The sequence below is a fragment of the Physcomitrium patens genome, chromosome 24 (genome assembly GCF_059467195.1).
Source record: "Physcomitrium patens ecotype Gransden chromosome 24, ASM5946719v1, whole genome shotgun sequence".
Taxonomy (NCBI): domain Eukaryota; kingdom Viridiplantae; phylum Streptophyta; class Bryopsida; order Funariales; family Funariaceae; genus Physcomitrium; species Physcomitrium patens.
The window spans coordinates 6,542,393-6,564,515 of NC_143433.1; the positions used below are offsets into that span (position 1 = coordinate 6,542,393).

Genomic DNA, 22,123 nt, shown 5'->3' on the forward strand with positions numbered 1-22,123 from the left:
CTTTACTTCCTATAAAAACTTTATATAGCCAATATACATTTTTGTTGTTTATCTGCTAAGATTCAAAATTATGAAAAAAAACATGTATATATATATATATATATATATATATATATGTATTTTGACTTTGTAAAATAAAAATTTTGTTAAAAAAATTTAAATTAAATCCATATTTAAAAGCTTCAAAAGCTTTCATGATGTGGAACTAATTAATATAGTTATAAATTTTGATATAATGCATTAAAAAAAATGCATTAAAGATTGAATTCAACATTTAGCCTCATATATAAATAATACATTATTATTTAAGGTTCTTCAAATGGAAATTCAATCAATAATTTTTGAGATTATAATCTGAGAAAAACTATATTTTTACCTTTGTGGCACATTGTTAATAATGTATTATTTATATATGAGGTAAAAATATAGTTTTTCTCAGATTATAATCTCAAAAGTTATTGATTGAATTTCCATTAGAAGAACCTTAAAATCCCTTATTTTTTTATCCCAAAATGACAATTAAACAATAACGTCTAATTAATTATTTTCATTTATATTAAAAAACTGGAATAACCAATCTTTGCACTATAGGTTTTGAAAATGTTTTTCTAAGAATTGAATTGCCAACAAATCATAAATAGTTGCTTAGAGTAATTGCCTATCTCTATCTTCATTGCATAAATTTGAAAAAATCAACAAATCCCTATAGGCCATGACTATTCTATCAAGTTTAAGTTCTCCATTCTCATCTATACATAGAATAGTTTTTAATATCTTTTCCCTTAACAGCCTAGATGAACTCTTGTAAGCATGGATCTCCAATTGCAATTCATTTTATTATGGCTTTTGCTTGTTACCTTTCTACTTTACATTGCCTATAATAGAAGAGTTTTTTGTGTCTACCTTTTGAACCGTAAAATAATCTCGTTATCTTTTGAACCGTAAAAATCTTACCATGAAGAGAGTCTGCGAGCTCAGTTTTTTGAGGAGGAAACATGTCTTTAGGCCCTTCAGTTTCAAATATAAACGGTGATGTTGCTACAAATATTCTGAAAGATCAAAGAGAACAGATATAGTCAGGCGTGCTGTGAGAGCGTGCTTATCCTTGAGTTTTGTCGGCGGTTGTCGGTGTCGGTGGTGCTGCCGCTGATTTACCGGTTGAAGAAGATCCATCATGAGAACTACGTTTCTAATTGTTCTCGGGGACTTCCAGTACTCTGGGATCTTAGAGATACGGCCGTAGAACTTCTGAAGCTAGCAGGTCTTCGTTCCTTTGTTGATTCCAACATTACCTCGAAATTCCTTGTCTAATTAATGTACGCTTGTGCAGCTGAACCCTTGCAGTCATGGAAAGAATCTGAAATTTGATTTATCTGATGATTTTGTTGTTTTGAAAATAGAATCCGGTCATGATGATTCATGAGAAGACTATAAGACTTAATAGATTCCTTCCAATCCTTGGGCTGGTTGTTTCGACTGTTATGGTGGACGCTATTCAGGTTGCAACATTAAGATTACTACTTGGAGTCATAGAAACAGCTACTTTCTTTGTTCATTTAATGAATTCTTCGTCAACTTCCTTGATAATATTGTGATTTAACAAGGTGATCCTTAAAACTTAGCAGGAACAGTCGTAACTTAGATTCAATTGACCAAGTTGTCGTATGAAGAATTATGAGGTAGATCAACAAGATTGTTAACATGTTAGATTTTTAGAAGCCAGACTGACCCCAATTCTTCAATAGCAAGAAATATTCCACCTTTGTAAACCTCTTGACATCTTTGATAAGCTTCTGAGGTACATGTTTATACTTTTTGGCACGAGACTTTCCCAGTATCATATGTTTCTCGTCTTCATTGGACCATTCGAAGACCTTGAGCTGAGGTTAGAGAAAATAGAAGCACGCAAGGTTAGAGTGGCCACGAAGGTACGTAACGATAGTTGTATTTTTTTGAGCCTTTTCAAGTATACCTAGAATGTTTTTAACCCATGATTGCCTTACTGTGGAAGTCGCTAATAAGTTGAGCTTCTTCCACCTTGTCTCAACACCTCATACACATTTGTACTGACAAACTCATGCTCAAACTGCTCATCTGGTATGAAACCCGTTTTACTAATTGCACACTTCTGTTTCAAGATTCTACTGAAGTGCTTTCGCAGGTCCGAGTGCCAAGTTGCATATGAGATATCTCGTATTCATCAACATGAACTATATTTCTGGTTTAGAGAATCAAATAAAGGACGCAATCATCTTCGGTAGTAGAGATGACAAGGCAACGATTGATTGACGCATTGAGCAGGTCGTGCTTCTTCATGAGCAGCGCTAACAAGGTGCCACAAACATCTGAAACTACCCCAGGATATGAGGCTCCGTTTGCGTGAGCTCTCATAGTTAAAATTATGTTGAAAGGTCAGCCTGAAGAGTGTCGATGCAATGGAAACTTCAAGAGTAAAGACGTTAAACGAGTTGCTCAACTCCGGTACAAAGTGATTAGGTTATGTAAAGCCTATTCACAAAGCACTCTTTCATCACCATGTTGACAGCAACATAGGTACTCAAAGTTCTACAAAATATTCTTTTTACGCAAGTTCAAAGGAAATATTACATGCTTACCATTTAGTATGGCGCGCAATTTATCATCACCACTCTGGGCAGCATTGAGGGAATTGATGAGCCTGCAAGGATGATGTCATGGTCAAGTTGCAATCCATGTATGGGCAGTCCCTTATTTTTTTGTTCAATACTTCAACGTGATTTCTTTGCAGACTGCACACAAATGAGGCAAGTGGCGTTTGCCTATATTTTCCCCTCCTTTATTTAAAACTAGCGGATTTACTTATACTATTAGATGCTGGAACTTGACGACAATTATTCACCAGGTCTGGACTTCACTTCAGCTTGCTCATTGGCTGTATAGCGACACTGATTGATAATCCAGGTACAGATGCCTGCCCACACGATTGCACGGAATGCGCGATTAGAAAGAGTCCTTCTGATTGGCAAGCTTTTGCAGTAGTCGATCCTCAATGTTGGTTATGATGCCACTGAATGTTTTTTTCCCTGACAAGATGCTTCGGCTAAGACACCCTGAAGTTTTCGGTTTCTCACTAGGCTCGGTTCTCTGCGGTATAGTTGTTGCGCATTGTTGACGTCTTCGCGAGATAATATGAACAGTGTGCACACCCATATCGTGGAAATATAGACTTTTGCAATGACTGCCATGTCAGAAATAACGAAGATGCTACTGATGTAATATTTCACAATTCCAATCCTGCAATACAGTTGATCTTCGTACATTCCGTGCAATCGAGTGGGCAGGCATCTGTACCTGGATGTTACAGACTAACATTTTCTTGCTGCCAGAAATCATCCATGTAGCACAATGTTCAATGACTCTGCCAATGCGACGATCATGGCATACACGGTGACGATCCCTGACATGGCCACTATCACACACAACCTTAGCTTGTTTGACACCTCACGATATGGTATTAAAGTTTGTTCATGTCAGCGCCCTTTCAAATGATGCAACAATGAGCCCCGTATTCTCTATCTTTCTGCAACAGAAGACGTGAAACGATAGTTATCACTGGAAAAGGGTGTCAATACCTCGTCCGACTTAGACCAGCGCTTCAGGAGAAAATAATTGTACTAGGTGTAATATATTCTGTAGAAGTATGAGGCACATTATTACAAGCTCCACCATCTGAAACTGGAACGGATATTATTCTAAGAATCATATCTTGCATGAGATTCTGTACTTTCTGCTTACTGCAGCTATGCAATTTGACATGCACTTCCTCTTGGGCTTGCAGCTCCAGAGCCTAACAGTAGTATGTACTGTATCCAAATTGATGCGAGAGGTACCCAAGTATTTAAACTGATGGTCGTATGTGTCAAACCTATTCTTGATCATCATGGACCCAATAGGGGAAATATAGAAGTGATGCAGCAATTACTGGACCATGAAATATAATCACAGAATGGAACAGAATGGTTGTCAGGGGTGAAATAACAAATACAGATTTAACAATAATCGTTAAAATAATAGATAAATCGTTGCATCAATTCATTTTGATCTTTCATGCAGCACTTTCTTCTTCTAATTGTGGAGGAGATTGTTTAAAAGTTTCTACAAATGTGGTTATTCTCTATGTGAAGAAGCCCACCAGCATTGGAATCACCTCCGGTGGAATCGCAGCAAACTTGGGTACTGCTACTCCGCAATTCATCAGCCTAGAGTCATGCAAAAATTCAAGGAATTTATATCCACATTACAACTGGTAATACAAGCGCACGGTATAAATTGAAGGTTGACTTGCTCGTGCTATCTGTTGAATAGCATAACCTGAAGCACTGGCATCAGAAAATGTAGCTGCTCGATTGCACCTTTGCACAGATGAGATTCTAAATTAGAAAACGATTGTGGTATTTAGTATAATTGTAGCATCATGCGCTCTGACTAGCCCAGTTCAAAAGTTGCAGTGTAACCAGTAAGTATCTCGTGTAAGAGTTTCTTGCAAACTAAATCTATTTGACGCCTGCATCAGAAATGAGTCGCTAGTAGATAGACATACAGCTAGATATGCCACATAAAAAATAACCATGACAAATACTGGAGTGGGAGACCAGGAAAGAACAAACTCTCTTATTTGAAGATACTCATTTGAGTTAACAACCTCGAGATAGAACACGTATAATGGATTCTCAGATCTCCTGTGCACCTGACAGCAACTTCTAAAGAAAATGTGAAATAGGATCCCATGAAACTGGCGCTCTCGATAACAAGTACGGCGATTTGAAGATATTGTTTGAACTGTTTAAAAATGAGCCAACAATGAACACACATACACACATACACACACAAGAGCCTTTCTGTATTCATCTTCGCATTCAATTCCACCCAAATCAGCCCCAGGAACCTGGAAACAAAACTGGATCATCTCAACCCCAACTGAATCTATCTCCTGGATCCCAAAACCGGACCATATTCATAGAGCTACATCTCCACACAAAAAATCTTCACAAACAGAAGAGAAATCAGTCCTAAAGCCTCTTGAAGCCTCGAGACACAGATCAGCTAGTCTTCCGTGAACTTCAAGCAGTCTATCACGGCAACTTGAACGGTTCACTGCAAACCACTGTCTGCAAATTTGAGGAATTGCGATCAAAGTAAACCAACTTACCGAACCAGTAATAGGAAGAGATTCCGCCGAGCAATGTAGACATGGAAAATTCGTGAAAGCTCCGATGCCGTTTTGCGTGGAAATCTAGGGCAGCGTCGAGCTGTTGCTCGTGGCTCATTGTGTCCCGGTTCATGGATTTGGGATCGGTTACATCGAACTTTTGATAAAATATGATGGACGTAGGTGCTCGTTAATATGGATGACGAACATCCAATTTATTCTTAACATCCTTGTGTTGCCGTGTTGGATTGCAATTTGTTTGTCTTCGTGTGTATTGTGAACATTCTTGTGTTTTTTCTTCTTTTGCTATGTTTGACTTGATTTTCCTCTTTAGATGTGTCTAGTTGTCACAAACATACACACTTAAATAGAAGTAAGTTCAAGTAAATAAATTTGTTAATATTTTGTAGGAAAGCTTTATAAACATGGATTTGATTTTATATATGTTTATAGGTGATTGGTAGGTTAAAAATTGGACTAAAAAGTTGGCCATGTGTTGTACATATTGGTGACTTGTGGTACAAGTTATTCATGTAGCGTACATACATAGGAACTTGTCATGTAAGTTAAACGTGTGTTTTACAAGTTGGATATGTGTTTTATAGAATGTTGCCATGTAATTTTTAGTTAAATAGTATATATAGAGACAAAAGTAAGGCATTCTTTACTTTCCTCAACATCTTTCTTGTTTTCAGTCTTGTTTCAAGAGTCTAGTCTTTTGGTCTTTAGCAATAGCCATTCTATTTTTTATATTATACTATTTTTTAAGTGATTATCTACTCTTTTCTTGTGACACAAGAATGCATTAACTCTTTGGTTCTTTGTGATTCACGTCCTTGATATTAGTGCATTTAGCCTTGATTAAAATTGAATATTTTAAATTATATCTAATTATTTTTTAATATATGTAGGTCTAATATGTAACAATAGTGTAATTTGAATAGAGGTCAATTTAAGAATATCCAAAATTATTCACAACAATTAATCCTCAAACCTTAATATAGAATTATAAGGTTTGTGTAGACGGTGGATAGTAGATAATGACACTTCTAAATTTAATGCAATTATAGAATAAAGAAGTATGATTCTATAACCTTGCATATGTCACAAATAGACAATAAATTTTAATATAAAGTGCCTTTTAGAAATGACATAAAATTATTCAATTCTAATAATTACTCAAATTTTAAAATATACCCTTGATAAATTCTAATTTAATATCTATTTTTTAAAAAAAATAGATAAATTAGAATTTAATATCTATTTTTAAAAAATTAGATAAATTAATTTATTTTTTGCATTTGGTGGTTGAAATTAAAAACAAAATAATGAAAATTCAAACAACAATCTACAACAATCAAATGTTTTTTTACATGAAATATTTTTATTGGATATTTGTATATTACATTACATTATAATTATATAAATATAAATTTAATAGTATTTTTTTATTTACAAGAAAGATTATTACTTCACCACAGCTCAAATTTAAAAAAGAAACACCTTTGTGCACTAATAACTTCAACAACAATTACTTGTGTACAGTTTTTATTTATTTATTTTGTGGCTAACTGTCCATTTCGATCTCAATACTTTTAAATCATATCCAAATCCCTCCAACATGCATAGATAAGTTACTTTTTCCTTATTATCACATCAATTCCTAAATATGAAATGAATGAACAACAAAAATTCTAAAATTGATTTCATACATTGCACAAAAACACTCTACAATTAGACAGTCCGTAAGCTTTACCAGGTTAAATGCTCCAACCCGCCATGTTCTTGTCAGTAGAAGGGAAAAAAAACAAAAAGAAAACATCATCCACTTGTTTTTACCCTTTTTTTCAGCTAAGTAACATAGTTCAAGGGATTTGATAGGCACTTGGCTCATCCAACAAAACACGCCCTGTTTCTGATTGAAACTCAAACAGCTTTTGCAGACAATCACGGCATTAATGCGAACACATCCAACCTTCCCAATGGTTGCCATGATGCATCATCCCAAACATTTCCACACACGCAACTAACAATTCTTTGGGTACAAACCTCAACACTCACTTCTACCACGCTACATTCCCCAAGTATTCTTGTTCATCATTGAAGTTGGAAATCCTTGCATGCCACATAGCATTCTTTCATGGGGCAACCTACATATCCCGCAAGATGTGTCGTACCACCATATTTCAAAGCCGACTATGGATTGGGAAAGAAGCCCGAGCAGCGTAACTGGGTTCTTCATAATGACAGGGTGGAGATCCCCGATGGGGTGATTCTTCTGGCAATGGTGGCGGCAATGATTTTGGCGATTTCCAATCAAGTCCTCCCTTCTCTTTAATAAATTCAGCAAAGCGGGAACCTTTCGGTACACCCTTGTCCGGATCTATCTCCTGAGAAACAGGTACACGTGGGTGTCGCCTGAAGAAAGGCGGAGGGGATGGGCGCGGGGGAGTAGGTGGCACAAGTGCCCATACAGCAGCCAGTTGATCATTAGGTTTATCAAGCTCTTCCAGACGACTCCAATCAGAATCAGCTGCAGAAAGCAACAATAATTCATGAGTTGCTATTGTTGAGATTTATCCAATAAAAATAAAGAATCAAATCGATATTCACCATCTAGGAATAAATTTCATCGCAATTATCAATAGAGATATGACTGAGTTAAGAGAAAGGCACTAAATAGTCTAAACCAATAACAAGAATACTAAGTCATAAAACTTGTGGATGCACCGGTAAAACCCAAATAGACAGAAATTCAAACCTTCACGTACAAACAAACTAAATCATAGCCATAGTTCAAAAACCGTAATACGACTGAATTATTAATTTTCATTAAAAGCGTTGAAACTTACCCGAGGAGGCGAACTCAAAAACTGGAACCAGTGCTGCATAAGGAACACTGAAATTGAGGAAAGGGATGACAGTCCCTCCACTGTGCCTTGCATTACTGTCAATACAACATAATCATCAAGGTTCAATGTCGCGCTATAAAAACAATATTGAGAGCCTGCAAAGAAATTAAAAAATAAATAACATGTTTTACAAGCCGCAAATTCATGATTACTGAACATGCTAAATCCGAAATCCAAAGATTATCTCTAATATATGCCGTATCTACGTCAAGCCCCAAGACAAAACGTTGAAGTGCTTACCTTGTCACCAACCCTATCATGTGACCTTCACCACTCACAACAGCTCCTCCACTGCCACCTGGATGTACAGCAGCTGTGGTCTGTAACATTGCAGCTTTGGAGGCTTTCCCTTCCTTCCTGCCTCCTATCCCAGTAAGGAAAGGACTACTACCTGCCTTCACAACTCTAGCAACAACTCCAGCACTAACGGATGGCCGCAACTCTGCACCAAAGATCATAGGTGCTCGTCAAAAAACCATTTTTAAGTAAACTTTAGTCCTGTACAAAAAGAATTCATATCAAAATCAACAGCAAAGTGGGGAAACAGCGCAGAGTGACTTTAAATCAACCTATATATTGAAAGAAAATAAAACTTGTTTCAAAAAACTACACAGAAAATAAAAAGCTTCAACCTTAATGATGTTTGTAGTTTAATCTTTGATGGGCCAATGCCCAGGAATTGTACTGAAGAAAAACCAATCACAAAACCCAATTCAAAACAAAGGGATACACTGACAAATGGAACTCCTCTAAAAGCTTAAACTGTGATTAACTCCCGTGGTCAAGTCCCATACCCGAGCGAGGTCCAAATAACCCATGACCCAATACCACAGCTGTAGATCCCGGAGTTGGACATTCCTTGTCGGGAGTAATTGGATGAAGACCAGGCGGTGGCGATTCGAGCTGCAACAGTGCTATATCAAGCGGACCTTGGGAAACATAGACAGGCCGGGCTGCATGCCATGATCGTGGCTGTCGATGGTCCAATCGAACTCTGATACGCTGATAATTTTTTTGAGACACATCAGTTGGCCACGAGCTTGTTCTAGAAGTAGAAACTCCCTTGGATATTTCTTCCTCTTGTAACTGATTCAGCGCAAGGTCCTCTTGAGACTCATCACAACTAAGTGGAAAACCACTGTCTTTGGGGATGCTTCCATTCACAGGTGATGGAACCATCCTGGGTTTGCCAAATCGCCAAGGTTCAAGCAGATGTGCATTTGTAAGTATCAGCCCGGTTTTATTCAAGATAACGCCTGAAGCCCATGCCCCATCTCCAATAGTAATGAGAACCACTGAGGTTACTGCACGCTCCACAGCTGATGGAACATACTGCATAGCTTGATAAGTTGAATGACTTTCAATACTCCCGGGTCGACAAGGCTGAGTTTCAAATGAAGAATTTTCAACGAGCATAGCAGATGCAGACGGCTGAAGTTGAACATCTGGCGACTTAGTATTGCATAAAACACCAACGTTTATTCCGACACGTTGAAGAACAGGCAATAAAACATCTGTTGTCATAACCAGCTGCATGTGCATATTGGCCACAAAATGAGTGACGTCCTGGGTTAGAAGCTAAACGAGAAGCATATTATGTACGTTACATACTCATCGACACCTTTCTTGTATCTCTTCTTAATTGGTAATGCTAATTAACATAAAGGAGTGAAATTTTAACATTATAACAAATTATTAGAATGGTTTATTAACTTAATTATGAAATTTTCTGACAAAAGAGCTTAGTGCTTCAATTCAATTCCGGACACACCTGCACTTCAGCAGCACCACCTCGCTGTCTCAATGGTCGTGTGAGCATACCCACAAGATTCCCTCGCTCATCAAAGACCGGACCACCTTCCATCCCTACAATTCAAGCATCTACTGAGGTGAGAGAAATACGAAAATAACAATAAGCACAAAACATTTTAATTTCTTGAATATGAATACAAAAGTGAATTGTGTAGAATTAAGTGTAGTCCTTACCAGGAAGACATCTCACATCTGCCATCAACAGAGAAGGTGGGCCTCTTGTAGGAGGCCACAGGTTCGACACAATTCCAACAGATACGCTGTTCGCCCAAACCACCAAACATTCATAAGCACAAAGAAAACCTTCAACAAAGAGCCACCTTCCATCCCTGACCCCATTCATATGACGCACGACTCGCACCTACATGCTGCAAAACCACGTATGCCCGGTAGTAGCTCAGAGCGTTACGTCAGCTTATCAATTATTCATAGCAAATAGAAATATGCAGTGTGCAGATGTGACATACATTTCAAACTAACTCTTACCTGTTTTGAAAGTGCAAAGGCGATAACGCCCCAAACGGAGAGCCAACAGCTATCAGAGAATCTCCTCGCCTTTTCTGTTCAGCTATGACATGACCAGTGGGCATCTGCAACAACAAACAGCTCTGACTCATTATGTCTCAACTTTTTCCACTCCTTACTAACAAAAATGTGAATTCAAACAAAATCCACCTCCTAAATTTATTTTATTTTCATATTATATTAATGAATTTATTTACTCATTCATTTATTCGTTTATCCATCCATTCATTCGCATAATTAACTTGAGTTTTAAAATACTATGAATGTATAAAAAAATAAAAATATGAAAAGGTTTCAACCCACGTCAACTGAATATCAACTAAACTCTAAATAGCCAACCAACCTTGGAAAGGCCATTGGAAACCTTTGAAAGTTGATGACGCTTTTTGAGACAGGTGTTCAGAGCAGAGCTGTCGCCATGTGAGCCAACGCTAAGAACTGCAATTTTTGTTGCCGCAGCAGCAGCCATTCCTAATCTACTCACACCAGCTACAGCATGTGCCACGGGCCTCTTATCCCCTTTGAGGTCATGCTGCGAAGCCACATCCTCCTATATGAGTATAACGCAGCAGCACGTGACATTAGACACACCGACCAAAAAGCAAGTGTTGTGTTTAAATAATACCTCTCAACACATAACATGACATTCAAACATTATTGCAATCTTGATTGATGTTCCACAGCTGCTCCAGTACTAAGTTCAGTATGCCGTAATGAGTGATTAGAGATTAATATTAAGTGCCTCCAGAGTTATTATATACTATTTCACAGGTAATAATCTGTAACCTGAAGTTGCGTTTCTGTTAAAATCTCTGAAGTGAGGAGACTATGCAGTTGCTGGGCGTTGTCTTCCACAGGAGCTAGGGCCCAGCCCACCTCCCACACACCTTTCACACTGCCACCATGCACATCCAGCAAATCTTGAAGGGCAGCTCCTGCTGCTGGCACGTCAACCTATTTCATTCCGAAAAACGATCTTTCATTTGACAAAAAATAAAAAAACTTCCAAAGACACTTAACATCAACCTATAACATGAACCCACAGATTCCCAATTCTCCAAATAGGTTGTGCATTGAAATTTAACATAAATATTACAAAACTAGTGTCGACTATTAACACCCCGGGCATTCATCTAATTGGGTGCAATTTCAGAATAATCATAATGCAGGGCTGTTCTACATACCACTGCGAGTAGCTGACCCGGCAGCCAGCAAACTGAATGCTCTCCAGAATAACCCGAGCCCTTTTCAGAAAGGTCTGGCACCTATGAACACATAAAAATTTAATAAATTCTCTTCCTAAAATGGCATGGAAATCCCTTGAATTAACTTTTAAGCTCCAAAACATCATAAAAGTAAGAAATAAGAATTATGTTCGAAGAAGTCTATAATAATCTCGGTAAAAACCTTGGACTAATAACCACAATCATACTTACCTCCACCAGAATGTCAACTTCCGCCCCACGGATCAACTTGGGAAAATCCTGCAACGCCAGATACCACATATATAAACTAAATAATAACATCAAATATTCATTAATTATGATTACATCCTAATCTTTGTGTAATCAAACATCATGCATAATAAATTGGCACTGCACTTCATTGCAAAAAGATGCAGAGCAATGGCAAACCGACCTTCTCTGGCACAACACATACCTCTCGCGATGAAATTCCATGTGATTTCGGAGCAAGAAATGGCTCTACGATAGATGCACAGGTGATGACAACCACAGAGGGTTCAGACGAGGTAGTCTCGTACAGATCCGCCTGACCTAAGGCCGTACTTCCAGGTTTCTTCATGTTCATAACACAAGGAACGAGAAAGCCCGAAGCAGACAAAGTAGTGTCACCAGACCTGCGATGCGTCACCAAGTATCACCCAATCATTACCTCGAGTTATCTAGCGTTTGCATCACCTCAAAGAATATTTGATAGAAGTTGCAACACGAGAATAGATAACTAAACTTACTCAGAATGAAAAAAGGCATGCCGACGCATTTTTCGTCCCTTTGGATCCTGATGATATCGCAACATTGTTCAGAGTTTAACATAAAAGTGTCCACAACTAACTGAAAGCACGTTAAGAATAAAAGAGAAAATAACGATCCTTACACATATCCAAATCCAGAATGCGCATAATCTGTACTTAAGTAATATTTGACACAGTTATATGCTTCAGAATGTGGTGGAAGTCATGCAAGAAATCAAGCATTTCTAACGTGACGATTGCGTGTACAGGTTGTTTTCACAGTTGGCCAGTTGAGCAATTTACTCACAGGGCCGTGCACGCGAACCATGACTGCAGCAAGTCGGGCTGCATCCATCGCAGCCTTCGCTGCCATTGCTGTGAGACTTCTTCTAAGTCACGTCAAGCTATGAACGCCATTCCCACCACTTCACTCATCGAAAGCAAATCCTCAACCATTTTGCCAGAAACTCAGCAAAAACCTGGGTGGTTTCTCCCAACACTACTTTCCAGATTCCAATTTTAACGTCTCCCCAGTTATTCTCCAGCCTTTGTGCGACTGTAGCTATCCCATGACCAGTATCACGAGGGATGTGGAAAAGAGAAGTATGTTCCTATCATCTTGTGGTGGAGCGCCGCGGCCATGCTGAAGCTCCCTGCCACTTCATGAACTGCAAAAAGCAAATTGACCAACTATGTTCAGTACAAAAAACAAATAAAATAAAATGAGTTATTATACAAGGTATAGTTCCAAATGTAAACTCATTATAACGCGCCTCTCCAATAGGAGATGGATTACCCGACACCCTCGGCCTAATCGTGTTACAAGATTTTACCACGAGATTTTAAATACTACTCTGATTTCTAATCTGGTTTGATACCGCCTAATCATTGTGATAGTAACCTCGTAAACAATGACTCTGCCTGACTCTTTGCAGTAGCTGTCAGTGTCAATTAGTGCAATTGCTATTCCTAAGCGTTGGTATGCAGCGAATAATGATAATTGTGTGCTGCAACCGCCCCGAAAGATATCTCCAGCGATCACTCTAAACAAGACACTGGACCTATCACGAGCGTCAATGCCAGAGCTTCCCGTACAATCGACAAAAAAAAAAAAAAAAAAAAAAACTACTGTCACCAGATGCGCAATTCCGCTTCATCCTACATTCTCAACAGGAATAATATTAACAATAATAACAAAAATAATTTATCTATACGAATTGAATCGCGAACTTTTCAAGAGAATATTAATGTTTGTAAATATAGAAAAGATATCATGAGATTAAGCTCATGAGCGCAGCTTGTTAACTTTCCGCAACCACCAGGATTCAGCACAATCAAATCACAACCGAATTCCAAGCGCAGGTGCAAGCAGATGCAAAATAACAAAAAAGCCTATTCGCAGGAGATAAAGAACCCAAACCTCAAAAACAAAAAAATCCAGAGAAAATGAACATCAACAATGTAACAGAACAAAAACAGCCAACACAATGATGTCGATCTTCCACCTCTTCAAACCACAACAATTCCCTTCACCTGATCTCTTTCCCCTAAGAATCCCTGCAACTTTCTTCTCTCCGTCACCTTTCCTACCTTCCAAGGCGACTCCAACCTCGAAATTGCAAATCAAAAAAAATCCAGAACCAAGACCATCAACGCGGTGTCCACGCGCAAACTGACAACCAGACAGTCCCGCCAAATTCCAAATTACCCCGAGCGCACTCAACAAACACTGCACGGCCCTAAACTCTCAAAAAAATAAAAAAATAAACGAGACCAAAATCCGACACCAGCAACCAGTGTCCAACCAACCTGCATGGAAGGCAAGCAGGTACAAGCAGAGCGAGCGGCGATGTCAAGAAATCGCAATCGAAGTAGGTCCATGGTCGAACAAAGCAACTAATCAATGCTTGAAACGTATCACCGTCACCATCGGAGCCAACTCCGCCCCCTCTCGCTCTCTCTCTCTCTCTCTCTCTCTCACTCTCCGTCTCCTCACTCCAATCTTCAGCTACTTTCCGCACACAAAAGGAACGGTTCGATGGTGCACTCCGGCTCTCATAAGCAGAGCACCACATTCACCAACGAGCACGTGAGCAAACGATTGCAATGAAGAGCAATTGAAAATCCTAAGCAGTGATCTTAGGCAGCCCGTGCGATTGCGGTGATCGTAGGCAGCGAGGAAGCTGTGCAAGGATGCTGTTGCCGTTTTAGGCTTGAAAACAACAAAGCAGGGATGGAGGACACGGAAGAGCAAAAGCCCTACTGCTCCGCGCCCCCCCCCCCCCGCGCTTGCTTGCCTCCTCCTTCTCCTTCTTCTTCCTCGCCCACCGCCTATGACCGTCTCTCTCTCTCTCTCTCTCTCTCTCTCTCTCTAGGACCCGAAAGCGTGGCCGAGGATGGAAGCAGAGACGGGCGGGTACAGCGGTGAATGGTGCGGCACGGTATGACGTGGGAACGGGTATCTGGCCCCGCAAGCAAAGGGTGACCTGACCTGACCCGCGATTTTACCTCCGTTCGTCCGCGCTGGCGTGCACCGTCTGGGTGCACCGCCTGCCTGCCTATCCAACCCAATCCCTCCCTCAACCCCTAAATCCCTCAAAATCCTTTCACAATCGACGTGGATTAGTTGGGTTGAGTTCAGTTCAGTTGCCCATCTTTCCCCCCCTTCTTCTTCGACTACTACTACTACTAAGTTGCCCATTTTGCCCTCCCCAATGTATCTCGATCTTGCAACACTCCTACTCCCCCACTTACATACTTACTCACTCACTTCACTCACTCCCTGTTTCTCACTCTAATCCCCACATGTGGTTTCCTTGGCAAGGCATAAATGAATGAATGGATGTATGGATGTATGGATGCCCTTCCTTCCTTCGTTGCCCAATGTGGTATTCCTGCCCCCCATCCCCCTGCTCTGTGCATCCTGTCTTTACATCAAGTTCCTTTTTCTCTCTTTATTTTTTTTATCCTGTTTGTAATTTGATTGGTTCCATGACTACATGTTTTCTCATTTTCTCCTCTGTCTTTCTTCAGTCTTGTTTGTTTTGCGAGTCTATTTCTTTTTTTCTCCTTTCGGTGATCATTTGTGTCCCTTTTTGGATGAATTTTATTATTATTATTGTTTCACTAGAGTTATGAGTTGTGTGATAAAGAGTCATTGTGTTTGTTGAAGTAGGTTTTGCATGGTATTTGTGAAAAGTAAAAGGATCTAATAGTGGTGTTAATATTTGACTTATCATATAAGGTTTGAAGTGGCCTACATGAGTGTTCTGGTTCTTAAGAAATATTTCAATGGTTATTTCATGTTAGATGTGTGTTTGATGATTTAATAATAATAGCAAAAACAAAATCTAGTATTTTCTAAAAGATATGCTTATTTATTTGGAGGAATGTTAAATAGATCCAAGTTTTTACTAAAGCAACCCACTTATCTACACTATCATTGCACCTCTCTGTCTTACATCCATATTCCAATGTGAATGATGAATGCATAGGGGTCTGATGTTGCTATTGGACTTGTAGGCTTGGAACTATAATCTCCAAGGCTTCAATTGGGGAAATGATAGGAATCGAGATAGAGAAAATCTAGACACTTTTTTTAAGCAACACAATTTTTTTTATTTTATTATTGTGCAAAGTGGCAATGCAACTAAAAGGAGGCTTGGCAATTGAGTGGAGTGTGCCTTGATAGTTAATCATGGTGCATCCACCACAAAGTTGTGAAAAATAAAAATATAAAATAATAATAATAATAATAATAATGACAAAAATAATATTTATATGAAAACATTAGAAATAAATTCTAACACTTCTAAAAAATCAACAAAGAAGTGGGAAAAAAATTGAGTCTTCTGCACTTAGCCAAGCAAAAGTGACAACTAGTACATTCACCGATGATTAAATAACATTTGGCCTTAATTCAAAATCAAATCACAAGAATGGATAGAAAAACATACACAAGCCAATAATATATAATCTTAGTATTCATAAGCATTATATTAAGCATGACATATATCAACAAAGAATCATTAGTGTTCTAAATATGGCCATTCTTATGTAGCCAAGTTTGCTATCTCGATTGATTATCCTCAAAATACATTGTAAAATTGAGCTCAAGGATCTTAATGGATCTCAATATGTTGAGGTTTATGATAAAATTCATTATATGTACAAGTATCTTAGAACCACGCTTCAAAAATGACAACAACCAACTCCACATAGTAACATGTCAATTAAACACAACTATAAGAAATACATGATAGAGAAAATGTCTAAAGATATTTATAGATAATCAAAGTTTCAAAGCTAGTCACATAAGATAAAAGATAATATAAAGTAATTTGCAATACTTCATTTGACTTGTGAACATAAAAATTATCAAGCTAAGTCCTGTGCTTTCAATCTCTCTTCCCAAATCCTAAAAAGCTCAAGACTATCAAATTTGTCTAAAAATCAAAATTTGCACAATATAATTCTATTTGATTATAGAGTTCCAAAAACCACTCTTCTAATTGCACAAATCTCATGTTCCTTAGCAAATACAATCCAATGTCAAAGGAAACTACAAAGATAAATTGGATAGACTCATAAGTTGGTATTTGGGCCCTTGTTGTCATAGACTTGACAAGGATTCGGAAATAGGGGACAGCAATGAGAATAAGGGCTAGGAATAAAGAAGATAAGGATGCACAATGAGAAATATAGAGGTGCAATGATGGTTTAGATAGGTAGGTTAAAATATATATAAATAAAATAAAATAAAATAAATATTTATTTGACATTCTTCTTTATTTATTTTTCTTTTTTTATTAAGAACCATGATATTTTAAAAAATTTTGGACATCAATTTCTAAGTTGTTACTATGGTAGTTCACAAATTGTAATTATTCATCACAAAATAAGAATAAGAATAATATTAAAAATAATAATAATAAAAAAAAATTATCTTATAAAAAAATTAATACATTATGTAGGCATAGTTCTTTTAAGAGACAAAAAATTGACTTTAGTTATTTTAATGTTGAATCAATTAATCATATTTTATATTTTAAAATATTTAAAAGAATAAATAAATATTATTTTATTCAATTTTATTATTAAAATAATCAATAATCAAATATATGAATAATAAATTCTTTTGAATGAATTATTAAAAGATATGAAAACTCACTTTAAATTTTTTAGATTATATATATCTAGTATAAATAATTGGCATTTATGTCAACATAATAATTAAAATAATTGGTATCTATATTAAATTTAAAATTTTATTTTTTACTAAATTTATTTTATAAGTTACATTATATAAAATATCTAAGATGTAAAGACAATGTACATAAAAGATTAAGAGGAAGAAGAAAGATACAATATTAGATTAGTAGAAAGACTAAATACAAGACTAGTAACTAGATAGTACTTAAATTATTCCAAACTTATATTTGCAAACTTAAGATGTCATTTTTCTTGGTTATTTATTTTTTAATATAACTATAAGGTCCAATAGAAGTTCTTAGATGATATTATAAAAGTTATAGAATAATTTTATAGCTATATAGAATTTTTTAAAGTAAAATTTAGAAAACACTATAATAGATTTTTGAATAGTTATGGAGGGCTATAATTTCTTTTTAAACTACAAAAAAATAAAAAATGGAAGAATTATAAAATAAATTAAATAAGATTTCAAAATTTTCTTAAAATATATAAAAATTCGTATAAATATTAAAAAAATATCAAAAAAAATGATGAATATATAGATCAAACACATAATTTGATTTAAAATGTAACATTAGTTTAGTAATAAGAAATTATAAGAATGACATTATATACAATTAAGTAATATTGAAAATATTAAGTGATATTGGTATTGATAAGTGGTATAATATCATACATTTATATTTAAATTTCCAATAACTAGTTTTATAAATTTTAAGCTTAAAAAAAATAATTAAAGTTTAGGATTTAAAGAAAAAAATAATATACATTATTGCCAAAATGATAATTTGTATGTAACTGAATACTACATATTTATGAGCTTATTCTTTATATAAATATTTAATTTTTTGTTACAAGATATAAATATTTTATACTGTTAAATAAGATACAGTTATTGTGTATTTTCAATTTTTGATTAGTCTATAGATGATTTCATTCTATAGTTATTGGATATTATTAAAGTGGTTTGAATTTGTATATTTGATCCTATCAAATAAAGAAGTTGTGATGGATGAAACTTTAATTATAATTTTATTATCATTAAAATGATATTTATAATTCCAAGTTTAAAATACCATCATTTCATTGTTTCAAATCTTATCAAATAATCCTTTCGGTTCAATCAGTTTTTTTTTACATGTTTTTCTAAAAAAATATAATTCACATACACTAAATGATTTTAATATAGATTAATTATTCCCAAATTATTGAAATTAAAACTATATGACATATTTATAAATTTTTATAACTGAAAGTGAGTAATGGAAAGCCAACAAAAAAAAAAGGTAAAACGAAATTAGAAAGAATAAAAAAATGTATGTGATAATACTTGAAATCAAATTTAAATTGAAATTAAAAAATTACAATACATTTTTTATACGATGATGTAAGTTTATCAAAATGTTATGTTTTGCATACAACATTTTAAAGGAATTATATATATATATATATATATATATTTTTATATATATATATATATATATATACATACATCATAAAACTTCCATGCTTACACATTATAGTGAATTGAATTTTATTCTTAAAAATCAGTAATAATTGGTACATACATATATAAAAGGGATAGAGTTTATCTGTCCATCCACTAATAATTCATCCACTAATAATTCATCCAAACAGTGGTGTACATCCAGAATTAAAGAGTAGCCTCCCTCCCATGAGCAAAGTAGAGTCCACTTTTTTCTTTAATTGGAGGTGGAATGGATGGACCTTGGGAGATCCCGGTCCACCACTTAGGTGCAAAAGCCTGATACTCTTCCTCTGGCAGAACCCATCGTGCCACATTTGGATGAATGAAGTTTATGGATAAATACAGACATTTAAAAATAAAAAAAAAACACAAAAAAAATTTCTCAAAAACACACAAACGAACCAATAAATGAATAAAAATAAAAATAAAAATCTGTTCCTGCACCACTTATGTTCTACTTCTCTGCTAAATTCTTTCCTTCTCAACATTTGCCATTGGTTTTATTCCTTCGGCATGTGATTCCTTTGGATCGATTGGGGACCATTGAAACCCAAACGTCACTTTACCCCTGGACCAGACAAGAACATGAAGCTGAATGACTTTTCTGCCAACCCTGGGGATCACATTCATCCATGTCCATGAAAATAGCCTTTAAAGCATGTAAATAATTGTCTGCATTGAGTGGGGCGACAATGCTACCTTGTGGATTATTGTTTATCATACCCTTTTTTTTCCTTTTTTTTCCTTTTTTTTTTTTCGTTTTTTTCTTTGTTTTAGAATTTCGAAGAAGGGGGAAGTGGTAACAAGATTGAGAGTGTGGGTAAGGAATACCTAGGATTCAAACCTAAGTGATAATTTGGGGGGGAGGGTAGTGATCATCCCCTCTTTGTTACTGTTTACCACATGTATTATATGGTTTTGAGGACAATTACCCTTTACTTGGACTCATCACCCTTATCACTTTGTACTGCAAAGATAAAAATTCTGGACACATTTTAAGGTATGGATGAAAATGTGTCACTTACATTCATCAACCATCATTCTAAGTTTTGGGGGTGGTTTTGGTGATGAAGTGTAATGAATGTGTGCAGCAAGCTTTGATTGACTTTGACCACGTGCAATCTTGTGTAACATATATTGCGTGTTGCCCAATATGCAAACCCTAATACCCGGATCGGGGGAATGGGAAGGGTATGGAAAAGGGTATGGACAACTTCTGTTGTATATAAAGCGCTTGTCCATTTGGTGGACCTGAGCTCTCACTTGTTTTGCTTCTTCCCCAATTTAGAACAAGTGTGTGTTTCCAACACTGGATTCCCATGTGCTGACATGGGGAATTTCTAGTACACTACATTATTAAAAAAAACGAACAACTATTCAAATGTCATTCAATTGCTTGGATATCTGCACATGGGAAGATGGACGTGGCGGTGTGCCATATGTCAGATATTTTGTCCATCGTGACCCAAAAGCCATCCATCCAACAATTAAAGTTATCATCCATGTGTATCTTTGTTCTCCTGAACATGGAACAAGAGAGGTGCTTTGCAAGGCCTTCCTCCCCCTGCCAGATTTGGCCACAATCCTGACAAGGGGTTGGGAAATAGCTCGGTTCACACCAGCAGCATAATAACCACCAGGGCCAGAGTTTCTATTTCCATGACTTGTTACTCAATCAATCTTTTGACTTTTGATTTGTCCACATGCATCGAACCCACAATGGTGGCCTCCCTTGCTGAAATGAAATAGAGAGTGTACATGAAAATGTGTGAGTTTAAGTGTGTGTTGCAAGCCTCTTTCTTCTTTCCCTTTATTGAGAACTACTAGGAACTTGTGCCATTGGCCACGGAAAAAGTGGCCAATGACAAATATTTGTTAATTTATTTTCTAGTTGGGAGCTTTTGAGCTCCATGCCTAATGATCTTGTAGTGCTATTCTTGGAAACCTATAACAACAACATGTAGATTTTGATATGATTGATCAAAAGTTTGATCTTAGATTTTACTTCACTTTTGATAAAAAACAATAAGATATTCAACCAATTAGAAATGATTTTTGTCTCTTCTAATTTATCTTGTTGGTTTATCGTCTATATATATATATATATATATATATAATAGATGTTTGTGTATACATATGTACACATAATTAATAAAAGATAAAACATGATGGAATTAAGCTGTCATGTGTGATGATCTTATTTCTCATCATTACTATTATTCAATAAAATTTAATGTTGTAATTGTTGAATATAATAAGCCTTTCTTGTGTGACTAACTAATGACATAGTTATTCAACAATGGTTGATTGGATATTTTTTACACTTATATATGCCCAAATACTCATGAAATTGTTATGAGAAATAGTAAGAAACAAAAGCAGTATAACTTGTGGGATGTGTTTAAAAGTATCAACATTATTAGTTATAGATTAGTTTACAACATATTAATTAATTTAAAATTTAAAGAAAAAATAAATCATAATTTGTAGAAAGTCCAAACTCAATGAAATGTAATAAAATGAGTAAATTTAAACTAAACTTGTTACTGATCAAGGTTTATGCTGAAATACATATTTCTATAAATAAGGTATACTATTTTAGTCATAAAAATAAAGATACAATTGTTAATGTATTTTTATATGTATGTATGTATGTAAAGATAAACAATCAATTTGTGTGTTTGGAATGGAAGTATCAAGAAAACTTAAATAGTATTTTTATCACTATTGTAATACAAAGTATTTATTTATTTACAAAAGAAATTACAAAAAAATAAAATAAAAAATAGATTTTATCTTAAAAAAATAAAATGATTTATAATTTTTTAATTTTAATATTTTCAAATAAAAACTAATTTTAATCGACACTAAATAAATATCTACTTCTAGTTATTTGATAATTGATTGCTACTATGAAAAATATTATTTAAAAATATTATTTGGACCTGGAAGAACCAATAAAAATCTTAAAACAATATTAAGCTTTTGATAACTTAGTTAACAAAATAAAA

At 35.7% G+C, this 22,123-nt stretch overlaps 1 protein-coding gene across 1 annotated transcript; it reads right to left on the bottom strand.

Moving 5' to 3' along the window:
* Window positions 1-7,081: 7,081 nt before the first annotated feature.
* Window positions 7,082-14,688, bottom strand: LOC112276592 (glyoxysomal processing protease, glyoxysomal). The gene is made up of 15 exons (XM_024508018.3): window positions 14,219-14,688; window positions 12,717-13,077; window positions 12,410-12,456; window positions 12,097-12,295; window positions 11,874-11,921; window positions 11,622-11,702; window positions 11,224-11,391; window positions 10,781-10,969; window positions 10,399-10,502; window positions 10,087-10,172; window positions 9,872-9,966; window positions 8,895-9,630; window positions 8,341-8,542; window positions 8,041-8,135; window positions 7,082-7,721 (listed from the first exon to the last, which is right to left on the bottom strand). The coding sequence occupies exons 2-15, from the start codon at window positions 12,780-12,782 to the stop codon at window positions 7,375-7,377; spliced, it is 2,463 nt and encodes an 820-aa protein (XP_024363786.1). The 5' UTR covers window positions 12,783-13,077; window positions 14,219-14,688; the 3' UTR covers window positions 7,082-7,374.
* Window positions 14,689-22,123: the final 7,435 nt, after the last annotated feature.